The following is a 27,511-nucleotide window of genomic DNA, read 5'->3' as shown; positions in this document are numbered from 1 at the left end:
AAGTTGTGCAACGGTGAAATATGTGGCTTTTAAGAGAACATTGTAAAGAGATGCTGATGAAGCTAGGCATAGCACATCAAAGCTGTATGCACATTTCAGACAACATTCTCAAGTTCTACAACTAGGGAGAAGCAAAACAAACAGACGTTTATTCCAACTTTCTTTTTGCGGAAACATTTATTCCAGCTTATTACAAGTATCCTTTTATGAACTCTATGTACCACATGCTTGTACCAGTGTGTGTGTGTGTAACTCAAGCAAGAGGTGTTTGTGCTGTGTGTAAACAGTGATACATACAGTGTTGTCCTTCTTTGTCACATCTGGTGCAGTTCTAATCTTTAAAACAACAGAAAACATCTTACACGAGACCTGTCTCCGTCTAGCGGAAGTAGCCGTAGAGCTCCAGGAAGCAGATGCAGAGGTTCCAGGTGTTACTGGTCGTCGGCCCCGTCAGAGCAAGCCGGAAGAACCGGAATGGCAGCAGCGCCGCCGGGCCTGTGATCGGCCACGACGCAAACTGCCCTGGCTGGCAGATGGCCCGCTCGTCCTCGTTAACAATGAGGCTTGTCCAGTTCTCACCATCCATGGATCCCTGACATGCGCGATGCATGGTTAGCTCATGTCAACCATTCAGCTCTCAGTCTCAGAAGAAACGCAAAGCAAAGAAAGATTTGTACCTGAAGAACCCAAGACCTCATAAATGCCGTAGAGCCATCCTGCCTTACCGTGTAGTAGTTGCACATAAGCTGCACGAAAACAGAACACAATAACTTAACGTCTTTGCTCAAATCAAACAAAAGAACCCTTTTCTTTTATTTCTTCACATAAACAACCTGGTGGTCCTGTCCAATGTCTACCATCCACCAAGAACACTTCTTGCCATCTTCGTCTCGAGGCCCAGCAAAACAAGTCCCCTGATGTCATGTGTCCCAACATGTCAACTTTATCCCATGCAAGGGAAAATAATACTAAAAAAATAATATTCCAAGCATTCTCAACAACATCGATACCTGGTAACTTTTTGAAACCAGAGCCTTTGGATCCGTGTACCTCGAATTTGGGCTGCTTGCCGTCACAGTGATATTCTGGTCGCAGAGAATTAGAGCCACTGAAAACCCGAGTTACTTCTATGTTGAATACTCACAAACACAAACCTCTCTCTTACCTTGGCTAAAACAGGATTGATCCATTGATGCTTCCCGAATGACGTCCCAGCATAGTAGATCACACCATTGTTATCACCATCAGAAATATACTGAAGCTCTCTATAGCTTGAGCGTCTATGTAGAAATCTCTCACTGGAAGGTTTAAGGTTCATAAATATTCAGGCATACCAACTGTTACTGAACTTGATCAATGCATTAACATATACTGACCATTTGTTTGTCATCATCATCCAAGCACCAGCATTAGAGAACTCAATGGCTTCTGCAACCTGTTGTCCAAGAAGTAAATCAGCTGTACAGTTCCTGTTTAGGATAACATACCCTGACGTGCCAAAGAAATGGATCTATAGAATTACTAACCAACTGTCTGAACAGTTGTATGTGCTTTGCTAGGTTACTTTTCTCCATCTGCAGAGAACCAACAAGTGTTTATTAGGAGCAAAACAAACACTCAGCAGAAGGTTAAAACTGATCCATGATAGGACAATATAAAAACAAACGGTAGTACCCGCTGAAGGAGAGACGGCGGCATTAGAGGGAACCGCACAAATGGTAGTAAAGTATTGATGGCGGTGAGCCTCTCTCCAAAGAGCTGCTCTGGTGTTGAAGTGCTTAATAGCTTATCTACAGAACTCCAGTAAAAAGTTTCACAAGCCTCCATACACCATGTTAAGATGGCATCCAGAACCTTCTCTTCCGATGTCACAGTCATATCACCTTGCTGCAAAATTACTACTAATATGACCAATGTCGACAAGAAAAACTTGCTAAACTTCTCAGCAACGCAGTCCATTTAGGACAAATGTTATGCATGCCATTTCGCAACTCACAAGAAACTTAGCATGCAGTTCCATACAGATTTATTCAACTATGTAATCCTTAACTTTAATACATGCACCAGCGATACCACTGATGTTCAGCATATGTTGGCAAAACCAACATTTGAAGTAATAAAAGAGAGCTTTCACCATCCATACCCAACCACATGACATTCTTTTTTATTCTGTTTCTACAGGTGCAGGTTGATCAACAGATTCCACCCAACAATTGTAGGATTGGATTACTACAGAAAAGTTACCATTTTACAAAGACTACAGGAAGAAACCTTTGCTTGGTAGGAAAAGTCCAAAATTAGATATGAGATTTCTTTTGAAGAGCATTATCAACACAGTTATAATCCTTAAGTTGTTTCTAGTAACATCGCTGCACTTGTGGGAAGTGGCAGTTGAAGCAGTCTATTGCAGCTTTCGAATGTGATGCTCAATCTCGGTGGTCTGGTTACCTTATATCTATTTTCGCATGGACGTGATTCGTATTTGGCCTGACTGCAGGGCAGTTGATAAAATGAAAACAGTATTCCAACTTGCCTGAAGAATATCCTTAAATGTTGCCTCATCTAACAGCACAAAGTCCGTGCAAGCAGTTGTGCAATAATCAAAGTGTGTTGCAAAATTCTGTTTGCACATTTCTTCAAGCAGTTTACAAGATGGTATTGATGACACTGCTTGTAATACTGAACATACTGTGTCCTGCAATAAACTTTCAGGGGTCAGTCTATGCCGAGCCAGCTAGCAAGTTCACCAAATGTGCACAAGCCATATCCCTTAAATTCGTTAAAATAAGCTTCTTCCGGTAGAACAGTCGAATCCTGCATGTATAATGCAGATGGAAAGTTGTATCAATATCTCAAAGAATTGAATTCTGAGGCTAATGGCCCCACTTCTACAACCAGCACAGGCCCGCGTCAAGTCTTGAATAGCAACAGATAAAAGTTACTAAATAGCATCACTTGGTGTACCATTCTATGTAAGAGAAAGCAAAGGTACCTCTGAAAGGAATTCCATAATTCTTTTACAGCATTCAAACTGAAGAACAGTGATGCCAAACTGATCTGATAATAAGAGGAGCTGAACCAATGCAGGTGTGATATACCGGTTATCCACTTTAAGTTCCCCACTGTACATAAACTGAAGGAGGAGAGAAAATGCTTCAGCAGAAGCATCTTCGAAAAATACATTTGGAGCGCTGCTTTCTTTCATTCCATTTGTGAACATCTGCATAAGTATACTAGTATCTTTGATTACACTAAGTTTGATGCACTATGCCAAAATATGCATATTGTAAACCAACAAAGGAAAAACCAGAAACAAATACAATGTTGGGACGAAGATGTACCTTGGCGAATGGCATGCTCCACAAGCTAAGGACGAGTTTGTGAGCCTTGGCAACAAAACCTTGTCCACTAACAAAGATGTTTATATCACTATGCTCACCACTTGCAAGGAATTGTTTGATTTTCTGCACACTCACTGGAGCCTTGAAAGGGAAATAATCAACTTGATGGGCTTTAGATCCACTACTTGATACTTCTAACTTTCTACTAGACTCAGAGAGATCATTATCCATCTTAGTAAAACAGTCGAGCATTTCCTCACAACGCTTTACCAAAGGTTTAACTTTAAATTGTAAGCTCAACTCCAGCAGTGAATCCAGTTGCCACTCTGCAATCTGTGTTAACCCCAAAATAAGAGCACACTATACATTAACGGTCTCCACCATTGCATAATTTCAATATAAGAGCATTTGAAACAAATCAAAGCTTACCTGAGTAGACCCAGTATAGATATACTCAAGAAGCGAGTGGAGAACTGGGTAGGAGAATGACGGAAGCTCGATGGCAGTTCCACTCATTGAGATAAAATCAAACTCTCCAGAAGCAGCCAAGACAATTTTGTGCGCAGGGACAACCTTTCTTTCACTACCAATAACAAACATAGCATCGGAGAAATCCCAGCTCTCAAGAAAGTCTGCAATCACCCTTTGCTCACAGCCATCTTTTGATTCTTCATTTTTAGCATGATCTCCTTCCCCGTGCCGCTCAGCATATGCATACTCAATTTGACTCCAACGGATGCTGTTTTGAGGAGCTGATGGAAGAACACTTATATTTCGGTAGCCCACGTGCTTGTCCCAGCTGGATAATCCGACATACTGAACATTCCGGTTGGGATCAGGGTCGAGCCACTGGAAGAGGACATTGTTGTTTGGATGCCTTCCTTGTCCAATGCTTATCAATCCATCATAGATGCTGATCCAATAGCTCTGGAAAGATGATGAGCGGCATAGGCCGACTCCAGCTTCATCGACAACAGTCCTTCCGTCCACTTCAATCTTCAACCTTTTGTTCCTATGGCTACCCAAGATGACAGCGTAATGACGACTGCTGTCCATTTTGTAGTGGTAGTGCTGGCTCCCAGGCTGTTCACGGAACACCAGGGTAACATCATTCTGGGCAGATGCCTCGAACGCAATGCACCCACGCCCAGCCTCCACAAACCGGAACTCCTCGCCCCAAGCACACTTGAAGGGGGCAACTGTTAGGGATCTTTTTTTGTCCTCTACTCTCATTGTGCAAGCAGCTTAACTGAAAAGATGAGGACAACAACACGCCATGATTAGTAGCACCACAAATAACAAGAGCAAGTGGATGCACAATATAGATAGAAAATACGAGAGTAGTAGCCAGTCAGATAGCTATGGAGGTACAGAAGAAATTTCAGAACATACAGAAATCATATCAGACACAGAAGGGTGTGACCTAGCATCCAGGGCTGATCTAGGGGTGCGGTTCTTTCAGCTGAAGCTTCTCTTCGCATAGAAACAATGGTGAAAAAAAAGCCCCTGGGAAACCCTAGACTGTAACCTTATCCTGATTAATCGACATGTGTTATCGCTTACTGCGTTACTGAAGATATGAGCAAGAAACGAATTCCCCTGACTTCCAAATTTTAGCCTACAATTCAGACGCTCAAACCAACCCTTGGATGATTTTTGGCCTAAAATTCAGAAGCTGAAACAAACCTTGGATTTGGCATTGGCCACAGTTAATAGCATCATTATTAAGGACAGTTTCTTGCCTAACTGAGAAAGGCAACAAACTGCAAACATTAAAGAATCTACGAATTTATGTTCGGTAACAAATGGGCAGACATGGAACTGGAGTGATCATACATCTTAATCAAATGGGCAGACATGGGACAAGAGTGATCATACATTTTATCTCCTGTATTTGTGCTTTGCACCTCAACAAACTCGGACATATGCTCACACAGAGTACGCACGAGTTGACATCAAGAGCAAGTTCGCAAGTTTGTGTATATAAAAATTGACACCAATAGCCAGTTCATGGTAATACACAAGGGCAGATTCCATTCCAGCTATATGCAAGAGCATGTATACAGCAGCAAATTTCATCACCATGTCATCCCAGAGCAATCCATTCTAGCTGAAAGAAAAAAAAAACCGGCACCGATGGCCCAAGGCCCTCACCTTGTGACAGCTGGTACGGCGGGGACCAGGCGAAGAGCGGTCCGATTTCGGTGAAACGGGGCGGGGACCAGGGGGCGGCCTCGACGAGGAGGCCGACGGGACGGAGCTCGGGGGCGGCGAGACGACCCCGGGACGACGCGCGCGGGGGGAAGCGGGCGGCGAGCGGAGCAGAGGCCGGCCGCGGGCGCGACGCTGTCAGGTACGGATCGGGTATGGGATTAGCGGCGATTTGGGAGATTGCTCGCTAGGGTTCCAGCTGCGGTACAGTACTGGTCCTACATTAGTGCATCCTATCATCGTTTCGTTTGCTTTGTAATAACGGCAGCAACGAATCTCAGCCGTCGAGCGAGTGACGGGACGGATCTGGGCGAGGACGCCGTCCGTTAACTCAAGTGGCACAAACTTCTCTATGCTCCTTTGGCTCCCCTGATTTCATTTCATTTGAAATGGCAAAACACAGATTCGCAATCCGAACTACTCCCTCCGTCCCACAATATAAGGTGTTTTTTGTTAACTTTGTTAGCTTACAAAAAACGTCTTATATTATGGGACGAAGTAGTATATGTTTTGCTGACGCTAGGATTTTGAAGTGAAATCCTTACCAACACAAATAAGCAACAATATTATGTTGTTCACACATACAACAATGTTTTGCTCACGGTGGCTTCCACGGCGATAGTTGTCGCGATCCTTAAATTTGGTGACGTAGCATCAACTCCCCCTACTGCTTCCACTTTGCTCTTGAAGTGGCGAATGGATCAAATCCTTCCTTGCATCACCATATCACCAGTGTTTGTTCAGGATGCCCTCGCCGTCGCCTTCGTGAGGGCAGCCCCCACTCCCGGCCTCCCCTAAAGCGACCGTCCCATATGGTAATTAAGAATGTTCAGGAGATGGGGACGCCCTGCCGGTGGTGATGGATTCCGGCGGCGACGGAACTCGTGCATGGTGGTGGTTCAAGGAGACGCGGGCATCGGGGACGAGATAAGGGCGTCCGGTGTGAGCGGATTTGTGAAATGACAAGGTGTTGGACGGGATTTGGTTTTTCATCGCGTTTCAATCAGCTGGATATGTGGAATGATTTTACAGGCCAAATTCCTGGGTAGACAAACTTGTTCATGTTGGGATTCGTAAATGAATTCCGCGAATTCAGACACAAATGATGGGTGCCAAATAAGCTTTCATGAATTGACATTTTTCTCCGGAGAGAATACTCCCAAAGTCCATCTCATATATGATACTCCCTTCGAGTAGACAATATAATCAAAGGACAACCAGATACAAAATGACCTGTAAAATTTAAAATTACAACATAAATCACACTGGTCGTCTTCTTCATTCACTTGTTTGTCACCTGTCGGAGCTTGGAAATTACACTAAACAGACACTAAAAGGTAGGGAAACCTACAAATGCGCTCGATGTACAATGCTTTGAAGCCTTTTTTGCGGGAAGTACAATGCTTTGAAGACTACGATAGTTGCTCCCGACTAACAACGAGATCAGTGACCGCTATAGGAACATCAGTTGGGGCGACACCTCAGGCAACACGAACTTGCACCCATTCGCCTCCAATCAAGAGGGTTGTATAAACCAGACCTTGTCACAGAAGAAAACAATCGAAGAGGTCGACGTTGCCACGTCAATAACCAGTCAACTGCTTTCCTTGATAGACATAACAACTGCCAACATCCGATAAGAACCGACAGATCTGGCGACACCGACCCTCGCGGGCACTCGTCAGGTTCAAAAGAATTGTGGTATGATAAGAGCAACTACAGACAAACCTAGCTAATATGACCCCCTAAATACCTGCGAACGGTGACAGGTCACTCCTCAAAAGTTCGCTTTCCACAATCGGATACATCATTAGCAAATCCTCAAATCCATACAATTACTTGCAATGTAAAACCTACTCTAAATCTTTGCCCACGGCCGTCCTCCAAGTCCTTGTTCTTCCCTTCCCTGCCCTTGCCTGATACCCGCGAGCCCCGGGAACTGAATGCCCGGTTGCCGGCGAGGAAGAGTAGGACATGGGACACGACTGGCACATATGGGTCACGAGTTGCCACCGTCTCCCATTCTCTACTATTCCTCATCGGTTCCCATGGCCTTGACATCGTCGGTGGAGGTGAGATCGATGATGGATGAGGACGGGTGGGCCTCGAGGGCTACCGCGGCCTCCCGCACCCTCTACGTCACACGACGGGCATGTCTCGCGTCCGTAGTGGACGAGCCATATGCATTTACCTCCGACTTAGTGCCCGACGGGAGGACGCGCCCCAAAAGTGTTGGAAATATGCCCTAGAGGCAATAATAAATTAGTTATTATTATATTTCCTTGTTCATGATAATCGTTTATTATCCATGCTAGAATTGTATTGATAGGAAACTCAGATACATGTGTGGATACATAGACAACACCATGTCCCTAGTAAGCCTCTAGTTGACTAGCTCGTTGATCAATAGATGGTTACGGTTTCCTGATCATGGACATTGGATGTCATTGATAACGGAATCACATCATTAGGAGAATGATGTGATGGACAAAGACCCAATCCTAAGCCTAGCACAAGATCATGTAGTTCGTATGCTAAAGCTTTTCTAATGTCAAGTATCATTTCCTTAGACCATGAGATTGTGCAACTCCCGGATACCGTAGGAGTGCTTTGGGTGTGCCAAACGTCACAACGTAACTGGGTGGCTATAAAGATACACTACAGGTATCTCCGAAAGTGTCTGTTGGGTTGGCACGAATCGAGACTGGGATTTGTCACTCCGTGTAAACGGAGAGGTATCTCTGGGCCCACTCGGTAGGACATCATCATAATGTGCACAATGTGATCAAGGAGTTGATCACGGGATGATGTGTTACGAAAGGAGTAAAGAGACTTGCCGGTAACGAGATTGAACAAGGTATCGGGATACCGACGATCGAATCTCGGGCAAGTATCATACCGCTAGACAAAGGGAATTATATACGGGATTGATTAAGTCCTTGACATCGTGGTTCATCCGATGAGATCATCGTGGAACATGTGGGAGCCAACATGAGTATCCAGATCCCGCTGTTGGTTATTGGCCGGAGAGTCGTCTCGGTCATGTCTACGTGTCTCCCGAACCCGTAGGGTCTACACACTTAAGGTTCGGTGACGCTAGGGTTATAGAGATATTAGTATGCGTTAACCCGAAAGTTGTTCGGAGTCCCGGATGAGATCCCGGACGTCACGAGGAGTTCCGGAATGGTCCGGAGGTAAAGATTTATATATGGGAAGTCTTGTTTTGGTCGCCGGAAAAGTTTCGCGCATTATCGGTATTGTACCGGGAGTGCCGAAAGGGGTCCGGGGGTCCACCTGCCCCGGGGGGGCACATGGTCTGTAGGGGTGTGCGCCTTGGCCTATATGGGCCAAGGGCACCAGCCCCAAGAGGCCCATGCGCCAAGAGATGAGGGAAAGGAAGAGTCCTAAAGGGGGAAGGCACCTCCTAGGTGCCTTGGGGAGGATGGACTCCTCCCTGGCCGCACCCTTCCTTAGAGGAAGGGCCAAGGCTGCGCCCCTCCCCTCTCCCTTGGCCCTATATATAGTGGGGGGAAGGGAGGGTAGCCCAACCTAAGCCCTGGCGCCTCCCTCTCCCTCCCATGACACATCTCCCTCCTCCCGCAGTGCTTGGCGAAGCCCTGTTGGAATCCCGCTACTTCCACCACCACGCCGTCGTGCTGCTGGATCTCCATCAACCTCTCCTTCCCCCCTTGCTGGATCAAGAAGGAGGAGACGTCGCTGCTCCGTACGTGTGTTGAACGCGGAGGTGTCGTCCGTTCGGCGCTAGGATCATCGGTGATTTGGATCACGACGAGTACGACTCCTTCAACCCCGTTCTCTTGAACGCTTCCGCGCGCGATCTATAAGGGTATGTAGATCCACTCCTCCCTCATTGCTAGATGACTCCATAGATTGATCTTGGTGACACGTAGGAAAATTTTGAATTATTGCTACGTTACCCAACAGTGGCATCATGAGCTAGGTCTATGCGTAGTTTCTATGCACGAGTAAAACACAAAGTAGTTGTGGGCGTTGATTTTGTTCAATATGCTTACCGTTACTAGTCCAATCTTGATTCGGTGGCATTGTGGGATGAAGCGGCCCGGACCGACCTTACACGTACTCTTACGTGAGACTGGTTTCACCGACTGACATGCACTAGTTGCATAAGGTGGCTAGCGGGTGTCTGTCTCTCCCACTTTAGTCGGATCGGATTCGATGAAAAGGGTCCTTATGAAGGGTAAATAGCAATTGGCATATCACGTTGTGGTTTTTGCGTAGGTAAGAAACGTTCTTGCTAGAAACCCATAGCAGCCACGTAAAACATGCAAACAACAATTAGAGGACGTCTAACTTGTTTTTGCAGGGTATGCTATGTGATGTGATATGGCCAAAAGGATGTGATGATATATGTGATGTATGAGATGATCATGTTCTTGTAATAGGAATCACGACTTGCATGTCGATGAGTATGACAACCGGCAGGAGCCATAGGAGTTGTCTTAATTTATTTGTGACCTACATGTCAACATAAACGTCATGTAATTACTTTACTTTATTGCTAACCGTTAGCTGTAGTAGTAGAAGTAATAGTTGATGAGACAACTTCATGAAGACACGATGATAGAGATCATGATGATGGAGATCATGGTGTCATGCCGGTGAAGATGATGATCATGGAGCCCCGAAGATGCAGATCAAGAGGAGCAAAGTGATGATGGCCATATCATGTCACTATTTGATTGCATGTGATGTTTATCATGTTTATGCATCTTGTTTACTTAGAACGACGGTAGTAAATAAGATGATCCCTCATAATAATTTCAAGAAAGTGTTCCCCCTAACTGTTCACCATTGCGAAAGTCCGTCGTTTCGAAGCACCACGTGATGATCGGGTGTGATAGATTCTTACGTTCGAATACAACGGGTGTTGACGAGCCTAGCATGTACAGACATGGCCTCGGAACACATGCAAAACACTTAGGTTGACTTGACGAGCCTAGCATGTACAGACATGGCCTCGGAACACAAGAGACCGAAAGGTCGAGCATGAGTCGTATGGTAGATATGATCAACATGAAGATGTTCACCGATGATGACTAGTCCGTCTCACGTGATGATCGGACACGGCCTAGTTGACTCGGATCATGTAATCACTTAGATGACTAGAGGGATGTCTATCTGAGTGGGAGTTCACAAGATGAACTTAATTATCCTGAACATAGTCAAAAGGTCTTCGCAAATTATGTCGTAGCTCGCGCTTCAGTTCTACTGTTTAGATATGTTCCTAGAGAAAATTTAGTTGAAAGTTGATAGTAGTAATTATGCGAACTAGGTCCGTAAACTGAGGTTTGTCCTCATTGCTTCATAGAAGGCTTATGTCCTTAATGCACCGCTCAGTGTGTTGAACCTCGAACGTTGTCTATGGATGTTGCGAACATCTGACATACACATTTTGATAACTACGTGATAGTTCAGTTAAACGGCTTAGAGTTGAGGTACCGAAGACGTTTTGAAACGTCGCGAAACATATGAGATGTTTCGAGGGCTGAAATTGGGATTTCAGGCTCGTGCCCACGTCAAGAGGTATAAGACCTCCGACGATTTTCTTAGCCTGCAAACTAAGGGAGAAAAGCTCAATTGTTGAACTTGTGCTCAGATTGTCTGAGTACAACAATCGCTTGAATCGAGTGGGAGTTGATCTTCCAGATGAAATAGTGATGGTTCTCCGAAGTCATTACCACCAAGCTGCTTGAGCTTCGTGATGAACTATAATATATCAGGGACATATATGATGATCCTTGAGATATTCGCGATGTTTGACACCACAAAAGTAGAAATCAAGAAGGAGCATCAATTGTTGATGGTTGGTGAAACCACTAGTTTTAAGAAGGGCAAGGGCAAAAAGGGATGCTTCATGAAACGTCAAATCAGCTGCTGCTCTAATGAAGAAACCCAAAGTTGAACCCAAATCCGAGACTAAGTGCTTCTGTAATAAGGGGAACAGCCACTGGAGCAGAATTACCCTAGATACTTGGTAGATGAGAAGGCTGGCAAGGTCGGTAGAAGTATATTAGATATACATTGTGTTAATGTGTACTTTACTAGTACTCCTAGTAGCACCAGGGTATAAGATACCGGTTCGGTTACTAAGTCTTAGTAACTCGAAATAAAAGCTACGGAATAAACGGAGGCTAGCTAAAAGGTGAGATGACGATATGTGTTGGAAGTATTTCCAAGGTTGATCAAATATCGTACGCTCCCTCTACCATCGAGATTGGTGTTTGCGTTGAGCATAGACATGAATGGATTATGTCTATCGCAATACGGTTATTCATTTAAGGAGAATAATGGTTACTCTGTTTATTTGAATAATACCTTCAATGGTCTTGCACCTAAAATGAATGGTTTATTGAATCTCGATCATAGTGATACACATGTTCATACCAAAAGATATAAGATAGTAATGATAGTACCACCTACTTGTGGCACTGCCACGTAAGTCATATCGGTATAAAACGCATGAAGAAGCTCCATGTTGATGGATCTTTGGGCTCACTCGTTTTTTGAAAAGCTTGAGACATGCGAACCATGTCTATTGGTGTATATGCATGAAGAAACTCCATGCAAATGGACCGTTTGGACTCACTTGATTTTGAATCACTTGAGACATGCAAATCATACCACATGGGCAAGATGACTGAAAGCCTCGTTTTCAGTAAAATGGAACTAGAAAGCAACTTGTTGGAAGTAATACATTTTGATGTGTGCAGTCCAATGAGTGCTGAGGCATGTAGTGGATATCGTTATATTCTTGCTTCACAGATGATTTGAGTAGATGTTGAGTATATTTACTTGATGAATCATGAGTCTGAATTATTGAAAGGTTCAAGTAATTTCAGGGTGAAGTTGAAAGATCGTCGTGACAAGAGGATAAAATATCTATGATATGATCATAGAGATGAATATCTGAATGACGAGTTTGGCACAGAATTAAGACATTGTGGAAATTGTTTCACAACTAATACAGCCTGGAACACCATAGTGTGATGGTGTGTCCGAACATCATAACTGCACCCTATTGGATATGATGCATACCATGATGTCTCTTATCGAATTACCACGATAGTTTATGGGTTAGGCATTAGAGACAACCACATTCACTTTAAATAGGGCACCACGTAATTCCGATGAGATGACACCGTATGAACTATGGTTTAGAGAAACCTAAGCTGTCATTTCTTAGAAGTTTGGGGCTGCGACGCTTATGTGAAAAAGTTTCAGGCTGATAAGCTCGAACCCAAAGCGGATAAATGCATCTTCATAGGACACCCAAAACAGTTGGGTATACCTCCTGTCTCAGATCCGAAAGCAATAAGGGATTGTTTCTAGAATCGGGTCCTTTCTCGAGGAAAAGTTTCTCTCGAAAGAATTGAGTGGGAGGATGGTGGAGACTTGATGAGGTTATTGAACCGTCTCTTCAACTAGTGTGTGGCAGAGCACAGGGAGTTGTTCCTGTGGCACCTACACCAATTGAAGTGGAAGCTTATGATAGTGATCATGAAACTTCAGATCAAGTCACTACCAAACCTCGTGGGATGACAAGGATGCATACTACTTCAGAGTGGTACGTAATCCTGTCTTGGAAGTCATGTTGCTAGACAACAATGAACCTACGAGCTATGGAGAAGCGATGGTGGGCCCGGATTCCGATAAATGGCTCGAGGCCATAAAATCCGAGATAGGATCCATGTATGAAAATAAAGTGTAGACTTTGGAAGAACTACTTGATGGTCGTAAGGCTGTTAGGCACATATGGATTTTAAAAGGAAGACGGTTAATGATGGTAAGTATCACCATTAAGAAAGCTCGACTTGTCGTTAAGATGTTTTCCGACAAGTTCAAGGAGTTGACTGCGATGAGACTTTCTCACTCGTAGCGATGCTAAGAGTCTGTTGGAATTATATTGGCGATTACTGCATTATTTATGAAATCTTGCAGATAGGATGTTAAAACATTGTTTTCTCGACGACTTTCTTGAGGAAAGGTTGTATGTGATACAACCGGAAGGTTTTGTCAATCCTGAAAGATGCTAATAAGTGTGCAAAGCTCCAGCAATCCTTCTAAGGACTGGAGTAAGCATCTCGGAGTTGGAATGTATGCTTTGATAAGATGATCAAAGTTTTGGGTGTATACAAAGTTCATGAGAAACTTGTATTTCCAAAGAAGTGAGTGGGAGCACTATAGAATTTCTGATAAATATATGTTGACATATTGTTGATCAGAAATGACGTAGAATTTCTGGAAAGCATATAGGGTTATTTGGAAAGTGTTTTTAATGGAAAGCCTGGATTAAGCTACTTGAACATTGAGCATCAAGATCTATAAGGATAGATCAAAACGCTTAATGGTACTTTCAAATGAGCACATACCTTGACATGATCTTGAAGGTGTTCAAGATGGACCAGTCAAAGAAGGAGTTCTTGCCTGAGTTGTAAGGTATGAAGTTAAGACTTAAAGCTCGACCATGGCAGAAGAAAGAGGAAGGACGAAGGTCGTCCCCTATGCTTTTGTCATAGGCTCTATACAGTATGCCATGCTGAGTACCGCACCTGATGTGTGCCTTGCCACATATCTGGCAAGAGGGTACAAAGGTAATCTAGGAGTAGATCACCAGATAGCGGTCTAAATTATCCTTAGAGGAATAAGGATATGTTTCTCGGTTATGGAGGTGATAAAGAGTTCGACGTAAAGAGTTACGTCGATGCAAGCTTAACACCTATCCGGATAGCTCTGAGTAGAGATACCGGATACGTATAATGGAGCAACAATTTAGAATAGCTCCAAGTAGAACAATTATTTGAAATGGCTCCAAATATAGCGTAGTAGCTGCATCTACAAGATGACATAGAGATTTGCGAAGTACATACGGATCTGAAAGATTCAGACCCGTTGACTATAACATCTCTCACAAGCATAACATGTTCAAACCCAGAACTCATCGAGTGTTAATCACATGGTAATGTGAACTAGATTATTGACTCTAGTAAACTCTTTGGGTGTTAGTCACATGGGGATGTGACCTTGAGTGTTAATCACATATCGATGTGAACTGGATTATTGACTGTAGTGCAAGTGGGAGACTGTTGGAAATATGCCCTAGAGGCAATAATAAATTAGTTATTATTATATTTCCTTGTTCATGATAATCGTTTATTATCCATGCTAGAATTGTATTGATAGGAAACTCAGATACATGTGTGGATACATAGACAACACCATGTCCCTAGTAAGCCTCTAGTTGACTAGCTCGTTGATCAATAGATGGTTACGGTTTCCTGACCATGGACATTGGATGTCATTGATAACGGGATCACATCATTAGGAGAATGATGTGATGGACAAGACCCAATCCTAAGCCTAGCACAAGATCATGTAGTTCGTATGCTAAAGCTTTTCTAATGTCAAGTATCATTTCCTTAGACCATGAGATTGTGCAACTCCCGGATACCGTAGGAGTGCTTTGGGTGTGCCAAACGTCACAACGTAACTGGGTGGCTATAAAGGTACACTACAGGTATCTCCGAAAGTGTCTGTTGGGTTGGCACGAATCGAGACTGGGATTTGTCACTCCGTGTAAACGGAGAGGTATCTCTGGGCCCACTCGGTAGGACATCATCATAATGTGCACAATATGATCAAGGAGTTGATCACGGGATGATGTGTTACGAAACGAGTAAAGAGACTTGCCGGTAACGAGATTGAACAAGGTATCGGGATACCGACGATCGAATCTCGGGCAAGTATCGTACCGCTAGACAAAGGGAATTGTATACGGGATTGATTAAGTCCTTGACATCGTGGTTCATCTGATGAGATCATCGTGGAACATGTGGGAGCCAACATGGGTATCCAAATCCCGCTGTTGGTTATTGGCCGGAGAGTCGTCTCGGTCATGTCTACGTGTCTCCCGAACCCGTAGGGTCTACACACTTAAGGTTTGGTGACGCTAGGGTTATAGAGATATTAGTATGCGGTAACCCGAAAGTTGTTCGGAGTCCCGGATGAGATCCCGGACGTCACGAGGAGTTCCGGAATGGTCCAGAGGTAAAGATTTATATATGGGAAGTCTTGTTTTGGTCGCCGGAAAAGTTTCGCGCATTATCTGTATTGTACCGGGAGTGCCGAAAGGGGTCCGGGGGTCCACCAAGGGGGTCCACCTGCCCCGGGAGGCCACATGGGCTGTAGGGGTGTGCGCCTTGGCCTATATGGGCCAAGGGCACCAGCCCCAAGAGGGCCATGCGCCAAGAGATGAGGGAAAGGAAGAGTCCTAAAGGGGGAAGGCACCTCCTAGGTGCCTTGGGGAGGATGGACTCCTCCCTGGCCGCACTCTTCCTTGGAGGAAGGGCCAAGGCTGCCCCCCTCTCCCTTGGCCCTATATATAGTGGGGGGAAGGGAGGGCAGCCCAACCTAAGCCCTGGCGCCTCCCTCTCCCTCCCATGACACATCTCCCTCCTCCCGCAGCGCTTGGCGAAGCCCTGTTGGAATCCCGCTACTTCCACCACCACGCCGTCGTGCTGCTGGATCTCCATCAACCTCTCCTTCCTCCCTTGCTGGATCAAGAAGGAGGAGACGTCGCTGCTTCGTACGTGTGTTGAACGCGGAGGTGCCGTCCGTTCGGCGCTAGGATCATCGGTGATTTGGATCACGACGAGTACGACTCCTTCAACCCCGTTCTCTTGAACGCTTCCGCGCGCGATCTACAAGGGTATGTAGATCCACTCCTCCCTCATTGCTAGATGACTCCATAGATTGATCTTGGTGACACGTAGGAAAATTTTGAATTATTGCTACGTTACCCAACAAAAAGGGTTGCGTCACCACCCTTGGGGTGGGCGCCAACGGATCGCACTGTGTCCGACAAGGTGGCGGTCATGCAGCTCCAGGCAGATCCAAGTGCCATTTGTGTAGACGCAGTGGATTCCCGCCGGATCAAGTCCGTCTGCGTGCTGCTCACGATGGAGTTGTTGGATTTCCCCGAAGAGGAAGGGTGAAGTAGTACAGTAGCAGATAATTTTTTCCTCGGTTAAGAACATAGATTTATCGAACCAGTGGGAGGTACCACACTAACAACTTTAACGACAGCTCCACACAAACAAAACAAAACTACTTGCACCCAACAAAGGCAAAGGGGGTAATCACTCCCCTTGTTCTTGCTAGTCACAAGATTGAAAGCATATATTGATATGCAAAGCGATAGAAAGTAAAAGAGCAAATGAAAAGAGCATATGTGGAGACTTTTTGTATTGATGAAAAATAGACCCTGGGGGCATAGGTTCACTCATGGCATCTCTCTCAAAAGCATAGCAACTGTGTGGTTCACAAAATACTGCTAGGCAATTGACAGAATTTAGAATATTTATAATCATTTGTGTCATGTTTAATTGTAATCATAAAAACAGTAATTTAATTGATACACAGTTGTAATTCGTTCACTACGTCTATCCTCCCGTTCCATTCACCCCTTATTGCTTTCTACCTCGATCAAACTCCTTTTTATTGTTTACAATCTGATTCAGTAATTTAATTTGCTTGCATTCATCAATTTCAACCACACTATATGTTAATCATTATAACTACCAAGACTAGTTGGACTAACAACCTCAATAGCACTGGCGGAGCGTTGTGGGGACAATTCCGGGCTGTGGCCACCCCTTCCAAAAGCCCAAATATTTTTTTATAGGACTCACAGCCCATCTCGTGGCCCAGTAGCAGGAGAAACTGAGAGGCCCAGGCACCGAGTGCTACCTGAACGTTCGTGAGCGCGTCACGTGGGAGCAGCTGCCCCATCCCTGTTCTGTTCGCCTGTCCCCTCTCCGCACTCCACTGCTCCTCGCCTCCTCCGCACTGCTCCTCCGGTCGCCCCCATGGGACATGGTGACTTCTACCGCTACTGCTCCTCGCCTCCTCCCCTGACTGGCTAGGTCTTCTTCCTCCTTGGATCCTCCCATCTCCACTAGTCCCCTACTTCCCCGGCTCCCTGATAAACTACGTGAGTCCCCTCCCAATCCAATCCCTAAATCCCCATCTACTTATTGTGTATGCTCACTGTTTTCTCCTAAATCCTTTCTGAATTCCAGCAGTGCAAGTGGATCTGCAATCTATAGCAACAAATTCGTGGGGGTTGCCAAATTTGTGGGGGATCTGCAGCCTAACAGGGTATGTTATGTGTGGATCTTAATTTTTGCAGTTCTATCTTGCTAAGTTAATTGGAGACCATCTTAAATTCTTGATTTTAGATTGCTAGAGTAAGTAGATTAGTTCCAGTTAAAGAACAAATGTGGAATTATGATTTTTCAGCTGATGAAAATTTGTTTGCAAATTCCAATTTAGGTAGCAATGGGGAGAAACAGAGCAACAACTATGCATTCATTTTTCAAAATAAAAAGAGATGACACATCTGTTGAAGTTGAAGGTCTTTTGCCTCTTGAATCTCTACCATTGGCATTGCTTGAACACGAGTATCATACTGAGAATGAAGAACAACATCAAACTGAAAATGAAGAAGCAGAACAGCTGAGTGAAAATGATGAACGACAAACAAATGAGCCTATCATATTTCGAGGTGTCGAGTTCTTGCAGAGAGATCCTGCATTGCGACCACAAATTTGGCAATATCCACCTAATGTGAGAGATGAAGTGCGAAGAGCATACATGCAACTAGGTCCTATGCAGCCAAAACTGAATGAGTACAAACCTTCTGGAAAACCTGGGCATCAACGGCGTTTCCAATTCAGTTGGTTCAAGGATTTTCCATCATGGTTAGAATATTCTACTCGTGCTTATTGTTTTTACTGCTTCCTAGGCAACAAAAACATCAAGAAACGAAGTGGTTTTGATGTGTTTTCTGCTCATGGCTTTGACCATTGGAAAAAAGTTTAAAATGGAGAAAGGTGTGCGTTCTTGGCTCATGTTGGATGTAGTCCTTGTTCACACCACAACAATACAGTGAGAGATTGTCATGCTATCTTGGATCAACCAACCCACATAGTAAACGTATGAAGGTTCAAGACAACAAGGAGAAAGAGAGAGATACTTTGCGGTTAAGAACATCAATTGCAGTTGTGAAGTGGCTCACCTTCCAGTCTTGTGCTTTCAGAGGCCATGATGAGACACCCGAGTCAAGAAATCGAGGGAACTTCATTGAATTGATAAAGCTTCTCACAGAATTCAATCCCGAAATCGCAGCTGTAGTTTTAGAGAATTCTCCTAGGTGTAGCAAATACACATCCCATCAAATTCAACAGGAGATATTGAGTATTTATGCACTGAAGGTTAGGCGGTATATCCGCCAAGAGATTGGTGATTCAAAATTCTCTATTCTAGTGGATGAAACATGTGATGCTTCTAAAAGAGAGCAAATGGCAGTAGTGTTCAGATTCCCCGATAAAGAAGGTTTGTTACAAGAACGCTTCTTTGATTTGATACATGTAAAGAACTCCAAAGCACTAACATTAAAGGAAGAGTTGTCTGCTTTATTGTCCAATAATGGCTTTGATGTTCAAAATTTGCGTGGCCAAGGATACGATGGGGCTAGCAACATGAAGGGTGAGTTCAATGGATTACAAGCACTTTTCCTCAAAGATTGTCCGTATGCTTATTATGTACACTGCTATGCACATCGCCTGCAACTTGCCCTTGTTGCTGCAGCAAGAGATGTTGTTCCTATTAGCCAATTTTTCCAGAAACTTCTCTACATCATAAACATTGTTGACTCATCGTCAAAGCGACATGATGAGCTACATGATGCCCAAGTTGTTGAGATTGCACGTCTACTTGCAATTGATCAGATTGAGACAAGCAAAGGGGGGAATCAGATCAAAGCATTAAAGCGTCCAGGAGACACTCGATGGGGGTCACACTTGGGTTCTATATCTAGCCTTATGGATATGTTCAACGTAGTAAGTTCTACTCTACAAACTATAGCTTCTGATGCTTCTGCTGGTACACACCGAGCTGATGCAGATACTGCTTACAACTACTTGATCGATTTTGAGTTTGTGTTTGGCCTATGTATGATGAGAGAGATATTGGAGATCAGTGAAGAGCTTGGGAAAGCTTTGCAAAAGAAAAGACAGGATATAGTGAATGCTATTCGTTTAGTTTCATCCACAAAGGCCCTTCTAGAAAAACTGAGATCAGATAATGGTTGGGATGAATTTTTTACTACTGTTGTTGAGTTTTGCATGGATCATGGCATTGAGATTCCTGATGGATGAGCCATATATTTTACGTGGGGGTCGTGCTCGTCGTCAAGCTGATAATTTTACTAAAGAGCATTATTTCTGAGTGGAGATATTTCGAGCAACGTTGGACAGCCAATTGAATGAGTTAAATTTGAAATTCAACGAAAAAGTGATGGGTCTTTTATCTGTTAGTGTAACTCTAATACCAAAAAATGGGTTTGCATGTTTCAATGCTAAAGACATATGCAAAATGGTCGAGAAGTTCTATCCGGCAGATTTTACACATCAAGAGCTAATTGCATTGGAGCGTCAATTGAACCATTTTGCTTCAGATGCTTCTAATAATGAAGATCTAAAGAAGCCAACAACTTTGATTGCACTTTGTAGATGCCTTTTTGTGACAGGACGGTATAGGATCTATAACATGGTTGATAGGTTGATTCGTTTGCTTATCACTCTTCCGGTTTCCACTGCTAGTGCTGAGCGTGCATTCTCTAGCTTGAAGATTATCAAGACAAGGCTGCGCAACACAATGGAAGATGAGTACCTCGCCAATAGCTTGCTTATACAGGTTGAACGGGAACTTGCAAAAAAATTCAACTTTGAAGATATAATTGCTGATTTTAAAGATCGGAAGAAGAGGAGAGCAAATCTTGAATGAATCACGTACTCCATGTTGTCTAACTATCCATGTTTGATTCGTCTTTTGCTAAATGGTTAGGAGGTTGCTAAATGCCTAAATATGCTTGGGTGCTCTTAGACTGCTATATATATTCTCCAATGATTCTAACCTGATACATACATGAACTTGCACTTTCTTGGTGTTACTTGCTAATTTTTTTTTCATAAATCTGAACCAGTTGGCCCCCCCTCATTTTTGCTTCACGCTCCTCCACTGCTCAATAGTATTGTCGGAAACCAAGAACTACTCTAACTGTGCGCATGTACTGATCAGTGATTGCAATCCAAGCACTCCTACTCGCTGGAAAACCTTGATCCTCAAACGAGGGAAAAACTTTCTGCTAGCTATATCACCCTTTTCTCCGGGGTTCAACAACTTCCAAGCATGGAAGTAGCAATACACTCCCGCATAATGATGCAGATTTAGTCATGTGGATCCAGTATGCACAAAAAGGATTCCTCACTTCTCGACATGGAATTTTGAGAAGAACAGCGTATTTACTGTTTGCTCCCTTGCTATATGCTTGTCTTGACCAAATTTGGAAGACAAAGCTAGCATGCTAGCTCGACAGGGCTTTCAAACATGGAAGCCAAGTCAAAGGGTTAGTGTTCCCTTTGAAAAATTGAAATGTGGGCAGTCAAACGGGTTGCAGAACATGACTCCGAGCCCGCATTACTTCAACCAGATTACACCGAGGCCACTTGTGCAAGGGGCCAAAATCCATGTGAGCATCCAAACACGCCCTTCATGTTGTCGCCATGTTTGGCTAGATAGTCATAGTGATATTGTAAGATGTTTGGCTAGATAGTCATAGTCATAGTGATATTGGATAAAACTGGCAGAGTTTTTCCTTTTTTATCTATAGTTCCCATGTGAAAAGGAACTCCTAAAAAGATCCAAAAGAAAAACATTAGTCCCCTATACGCGCCCTGGCCCACAGTCGACCTTGCTCATGCGCGACGACTCAATCAAGCGCGTCTCTCCCGCTGGGTTCGCTCCACGCCATCTCGTCTATCATCGTCTCGCCGCCTACCGGGCCCCAACGCCCCTCCCCACCAATCCAAAATTCGAAACCGCTCGAGAAAAAACCACGTCCGTCTCCACAGCCACACAAGATGTGTGGGTCCCGCCTGTATGCGGAACCGCATTTTTTTTCTAAGAAAGATCCAGGAAACATTCCCACGGCGCCCCCCTGCATCTGTCTGACTAGAGGGCCCAGCAGGTCCACCGGTTGGTTGAGCACCAGAGTCTTCTCGTCCCCAAGTTCCCGTTCGCTTTGCTCCTCCCCTCCCTCCCTCCCCTTCCGCCTTCGTTCCGCCACACCCACGAAAACCCTACCTCCCCGGTCACCGCACCGCCGGGCGGGGCGAGATGATGGGGTACCAGAAGGGCGTCGACATCGAGGCGGGGACCTCCGGCGGCACCGGCACCGCGGCGCCGACGCGGGGGCTGTACCCCGGGATGACGGAGAGCCCCGAGCTGCGCTGGGCGCTCATCCGGAAGATCTACGTCATCCTCTCCCTGCAGCTCCTCCTCACCGCCGTCGTCGCCGCCGTCGTCGTCAAGGTCCGCGCCATCCCGCACTTCTTCGTCTCCTCCAGCGCCGGCCTCGGGCTCTACATCTTCCTCATCATCTTCCCCTTCATCGGTGAGGCCTCGAACCAGCACTCCTCCGTCTGTTCCGTTACGAATTTGTCCTTGGGGGGGTTTCGGTCCGATCCGATTGTCGGCAGGGTTTCCGCGACCGCGAGCGTCTCGAATATATTCCCTTCTTCTTATTATTGCATTTCCGTTTAGAAATCAGTGCTTAATTCGCACGAATTTAGACCGGACAACGATAGCTGTATGCGTGCGATTTAGTCATGAGGGTCTTGGTGAGTGGACAGGACTAGCTTTCCCTTTGCGTGCTCTGCTCTCTACTCCATTACCTTTGAGATGCTCTGCTCTGTACTATTATTACCTTTGAGATGCCGCCGCGTCCCCGCAAAGCAATGGATGTGTTGTACTTACAAGTTACAACTCCTGAATTTTGCATGAACGCCCCATGTACTACTCTTAATTTTGCTTTACTAGAATGAGACGTGGTTGCTTTGTGAATTTGTGGTATATAATCTGTTACTAATTAAAATGCTTGTTAATTTTTGTACGCAGTGCTGTGCCCGTTGTACTTCTACCGCCAGAAGCACCCAGTCAACCTGCTGCTGCTTGGCGTCTTCACAGTGGCTATCAGCTTCGCTGTGGGAATGACATGTGCCTTTACTAGCGGTAATTGTCTTCTCACCATGTACTCTGCTCCTAGCTTGTTCTCGTGTCACTCTGCTCTGCTGCTTATGTAAATCAGCACCCTCTAACGCCCCTCTCATTAGTTGTGTTAATTCATTGGTCATGACATACGATTAGTAGATATTTTCCCACTATTAGCTTGTTAGTCACTACTATGTACGGCAATTGGATAGTTTCCTACTAGCTATTGTTGTGAAGCATTTTGTTTGCGTGCGAACTGGGTTCAGAAATACATGTGCCGCCAATTTGTCATGGCCATGCAAATGGTACACACTCAGGCAGCCCATGTGACTATCGTTGATGCATTTTACTAGTCTGTGTTGAGGTCCAAGTTGTAGCTGTTAGTCACCTTATATGATATGCCTGTCTGAATTAAGCATCTGCAATATTACCAGCTCGTAGGATTGCTTTCTGAGAAGACCTTGATTTGCTTTTCTCAGCTGTTAGTTTTTAAACTCAGAAATTTAGCAAATAGCAGTAAGCTTTGCTTTTCATAGAACATTGGTTGGATCTTACATATTTATCTACTTTTTCTTCCTGCCACTGTTTGTTGTAAGATACATAGTGATGTGATAGTATCAATTTGATCTGAAGGGCTGTTTGGTCCAATAATATGCCAGCCGACCTGCCCATGTTGGCATGGTTTTGGCAAGGATGTGGTTTAGGCTGCACGACTAGCTTAAACTTTTATCGAAATAAAATGGATTTTCACATGATATATCATACTACTGGTGACAAGACAATAGATGCTTCATGGGTTCAGATACATGTGCTGCCAATTTGCCGTGGAAGCATTTTCCTGGTCTGTGTTGAGGCCCAAGTTTTAGCTGTTGGTCACCATTTATGATCGAGATATGCGTGTCTGAGTCAAGCATTTGTAATATTGCCAGCTGGTAGGCTTACTTTTTGAGAAGACCTTGATTTGCTATTTTCAGCTGTTACTTTTTGAACTCAGAAATTAGCAAACACTAACCTTGGCTTTTTTTCATAGAACATTGGTTGGATCTTGCATATTTGTTTACTGTTTCTTCTGGCCACTATTTGTTGTAAGATACATAGTGTTGTGATAAAATCAGTTTGATCTGAAGGGCCGTTTGGTCCAATAATACGCCAGCCAACCTGCTAAAGTTGGCATGGTTTTGGCAAGGATGTGCTTTAGGTTGCGTGACTAGCTTAAACTTGTATCAAAATGAAAGGGATTTTCACATGATATATCATACTACTGGTGACAAGACAATAGATGCTTCATGGGTTCAGATACATGTGCTGCCAGTTTGCCATGGCCATGCAAATGGTAGACACTGACAGGAAGCCCATGTGACTGTAGTTGAAGCATTTTCCTGGTCTGTGTTGAGGCCCAAGTTTTAGCTGTTGGTCACCATTTATGATCGAGATATGCGTGTCTGAGTTGAGCATTTGTAATATTGCCAGCTGGTAGGATTACTTTTTTGAGAAGACCTTGATGTGCTATTTTCAGCTGTTACTTTTTGAACTCAGAAATTAGCAAACACTAACCTTCGCTTTTCATAGAACATTGGTTGGATCTTGCATATTTGTTTACTGTTTCTTCCGGCCACTATCTGTTGTAAGATGCATAGTGTTTGTGATAGTATCAGTTTGATCTGAAGGGCCGTTTGGTCCAATAATATGCCAGCCAACCTGCTAAAGTTGGCATGGTTTTGGCAAGGATGTGCTTTAGGTTGCGTGACTAGCTTAAACTTGTATCAAAATGAAAGGGATTTTCACATGATATATCGTACTACTGGTGACAAGACAATAGATGCTTCATGGGTTCAGATACATGTGCTGCCAGTTTGCCATGGCCATGCAAATGGTAGACACTGCCAGGAAGCCCATGTGACTGTAGTTGAAGCATTTTCCTGGTCTGTGTTGAGGCCCAAGTTTTAGCTGTTGGTCACAATTTATGATCGAGATATGCGTGTCTGAGTTGAGCATTTGTAATATTGCCAGCTGGTAGGATTACTTTTTGAGAAGACCTTGATTTGCTATTTTCAGCTGTTACTTTTTGAACTCAGAAATTAGCAAACACTAACCTTCGATTTTCATAGAACATTGGTTGGATCTTGCATATTTATTTACTGTTTCTTCCGGCCACTATCTGTTGTAAGATACATAGTTTTGTGATAGTATCAGTTTGATCTGAAGGGCCGTTTGGTCCAATAATATGCCAGCCAACCTGCTAAAGTTGGCACGGTTTTGGCAAGGATGTGCTTTAGGTTGCGTGACTAGCTTAAACTTGTATCAAAATAAAAGGGATTTTCACATGATATATCAGACTAGTGTGGTGACAAGACAATAGATGCTTAATAGGTTATTTAAGGGCACTCCATGCATGTGCTGATTAAATCTCATAGGATTAAAGTGATTGGAAATACATAATCTCTTGATTTAGATGAAGTTATGTTGTCAGGCACTCTTACCTGTCATCCATTTGTGTTTGCGTCAGCGTTCATACCACTCCATTTTGGGGTTGTACTAATTCTAAGGCATCCGTCAATTTGCCATGGCCATGCAAATGGTAGACACTGCCAGGCAGTCCATGTGACTATAGTTGATGCATTTTCCCAGTCTGTCGAGGGTCAATTTGTAGCTGTTGGTCACCGTTTATGATATGCTTTTCTGAGTTAAGCATTTGTAATATTGCAAGCCAGTAGGATTACTTTTTGAGAAGACCTGCTATTTTCAGCTTTTACTTTTTGAACTCAGAAATTAGCAAACAGTAACCTTCGCTTTTCATAGAACATTGGTTGGATCTTGCATATGTATTCACTGTTTCTTCCAGCCATATCTGCTGTAAGATACATAGTGTTTTGATAGTATCAATTTGATCTGAAGGGTCGTTTGGTCAAAATAAGCCAGCCATCCTTCTCAAGTTGACATGTCTTTGGCAAGGATGTGGTTTAGATTGCACCACTAGCTTAAACTTTTATCGAAGTAAAAGGGATTTTCACATGATATGGTGACAAGACAATAGATGCTTCATAGGTTATCTTATATAAAGGTACTCAATGCATGTGCGGTTAATCTCATTGGAAAGTGATTTGATTGAAAATACATAATCTTTCGATTTAGACAAAGTTATGTTGTCAGGCACTCTGTTTTTCTGTCATCCATTTGTGTTTGGGGTTGTACCAATTCTGAGGTTCATTCTAGCTTGTACCACATCGCACAAGGTTGCTGATAGTTTGCTTCTTCAATGTGGCCATTTACTTCAGATTTTAGCATGCACATGCTTTTATTGTTTTGTCAGATTTACATGGAAGGTTCTTTTGTAAAGAGCTGTTTGAGATGATAAGAAAGCAATTAGTTCATTTAGTGATGTGTGTGTGTGTGTGTGTGTGTTGTTCTTTGTCATGCTGATGTTTTTTTTTAATAAAGAAACAACTAAAATGGTCTGCCCTGTTCACAGGCAAGGTCATTCTGGAGGCCGCGATTCTTACAACAGTGGTTGTCTTCAGCCTCACTGCTTACACTTTCTGGGCCGCAAAGAGGGGCCAGGACTTCAGCTTCCTTGGTCCTTTCCTGTTTGCTTCTCTCATCATGTTGCTCGTCTTTGGGTTCATTCAGGTCAGATCGATGCCTATGCGGCTCGCATTAATTTCCTTCAAATTCGTCCATTTATCAGTCTTCTCTATTACTCTACAATAAGTACTGATCAAGGCTTCTTTAAATATGCAGATCCTCTTCCCGATGGGCAAGCTGTCTCACATGATCTATGGCGCGCTGGCGGCACTCATCTTCAGTGGCTACATTGTCTATGACACGGACAACATCATCAAGCGTTACACCTATGACGAGTATGTCTGGGCCGCCGTCTCGCTCTACCTTGACGTCATCAATCTGTTCCTGGCCCTGCTGACCCTGTTTAGGGCGGGTGACAGCTAAGCGCATCGCCCTGTGGCTTCAAATCCGGTGGACGAATTTGGTATCGCGATGAGTCCGACTTGAAGAATTGTATAGGCTGGTATCGCTGGCACGGTGAAGATGTTGCTTAGTTTAGTTGAGTTGATCCCTAGTAGAGAGGAAACAACTGTGCAATCGGTTCTATGTATGGTGGATGTGATAGCTGGATTGGTGGTGTTGCTGCGTGTACGGTATCGTCTCTTACTATAACTGTGTCTGGTATCATTTCTATCTCTACACTGCACGTTGACCAGAGTCTGGCGCAGTGGCTAGCTTGGCCATCTTTGTCTCAGGCCAGACAAGAGGTCTCATGTTTGAACAATAGCCAGATCCTTGTATGAAGGATAGCTGTGTTACATATAGGTACCCACTCAGGACCGTATATGGACTGTATTACTCACGAATAACCAGCGAGTTCGAGGACTGTAGGTGCAGTAAGAAGTTAATGAAGACTTGCATCGTTCCGGTGCTTCCAAATCTTCCAAAACGATGGGAGTAAATTGGCTAGTCTGCGGACGCAGTGGAATGTAGTAACATAAGTCTATGAGTGTAGTCGTGGATTTTTTTTTTGAGGCAAGTGTAGTCATGGATGGTTGTGGGTCATGTGTACAGACATCCACAATGTGGCCGGGCCTCTCTTGCCCCTCTTCTCTAATACCCCCTCCGTTCCAAATTACTCGTCGTAGAAATGGACGTATCTAGAATTAAAATACATCTAGATACATCCATACCTGCGATAAGTAATTTGGAACGGAGGGAATATATGATACACAAAGATTTTGCGTATTCTAGAAAAAAAAAGTAAGAAGTTAATGACAGTTTGACGCGCTTTCTTCCTCATGAAG

General features: G+C 44.1%; 3 protein-coding genes across 5 annotated transcripts; 2 read left to right on the top strand and 1 right to left on the bottom strand.

Annotated features, from left to right (window-relative positions):
* Positions 1–128: 128 nt before the first annotated feature.
* Positions 129–5,771, bottom strand: LOC123063413 (BTB/POZ domain-containing protein At2g30600). Of its 2 annotated transcripts, XM_044487179.1 has the most exons (13): positions 5,496–5,771; positions 3,771–4,590; positions 3,342–3,674; positions 2,993–3,220; positions 2,534–2,695; positions 1,675–1,887; positions 1,527–1,574; positions 1,377–1,435; positions 1,166–1,298; positions 1,011–1,085; positions 834–914; positions 678–746; positions 129–592 (listed from the first exon to the last, which is right to left on the bottom strand). In XM_044487179.1, the coding sequence occupies exons 2-13, from the start codon at positions 4,572–4,574 to the stop codon at positions 380–382; spliced, it is 2,418 nt and encodes an 805-aa protein (XP_044343114.1). In that variant the 5' UTR covers positions 4,575–4,590; positions 5,496–5,771; the 3' UTR covers positions 129–379. The 2 variants fall into 2 exon arrangements, 1 of the variants encoding a protein (XP_044343114.1); XR_006430321.1 differs by lacking the exon at positions 129–592 and having other exon boundaries at positions 677–746; positions 1,011–1,108; positions 5,496–5,764.
* Positions 5,772–17,378: 11,607 nt separating this feature from the next.
* LOC123063410 (zinc finger MYM-type protein 1) lies at positions 17,379–20,667 on the top strand. 2 transcript variants are annotated; one of them, XM_044487177.1, is made up of 3 exons: positions 17,379–17,583; positions 17,675–17,750; positions 17,925–20,667. In XM_044487177.1, exon 3 carries the CDS (start codon positions 18,590–18,592, stop codon positions 19,808–19,810), a length of 1,221 nt encoding a protein of 406 aa, XP_044343112.1. In that variant the 5' UTR covers positions 17,379–17,583; positions 17,675–17,750; positions 17,925–18,589; the 3' UTR covers positions 19,811–20,667. The 2 variants fall into 2 exon arrangements, with proteins under 2 accessions (XP_044343112.1, XP_044343111.1); XM_044487176.1 differs by having other exon boundaries at positions 17,672–17,750; positions 17,925–20,664.
* Positions 20,668–21,711: 1,044 nt separating this feature from the next.
* Positions 21,712–26,891, top strand: LOC123063412 (protein LIFEGUARD 2). Its single transcript, XM_044487178.1, has 4 exons — positions 21,712–22,107; positions 22,611–22,724; positions 26,173–26,330; positions 26,442–26,891. Exons 1-4 carry the CDS (start codon positions 21,831–21,833, stop codon positions 26,646–26,648), a joined length of 756 nt encoding a protein of 251 aa, XP_044343113.1. The 5' UTR covers positions 21,712–21,830; the 3' UTR covers positions 26,649–26,891.
* Positions 26,892–27,511: the final 620 nt, after the last annotated feature.

The sequence above is a fragment of the Triticum aestivum genome, chromosome 3A (genome assembly GCF_018294505.1).
Source record: "Triticum aestivum cultivar Chinese Spring chromosome 3A, IWGSC CS RefSeq v2.1, whole genome shotgun sequence".
NCBI classification, from domain to species: Eukaryota; Viridiplantae; Streptophyta; class Magnoliopsida; order Poales; family Poaceae; genus Triticum; species Triticum aestivum.
This window is presented reverse-complemented; position numbering and strand designations above follow the sequence as displayed.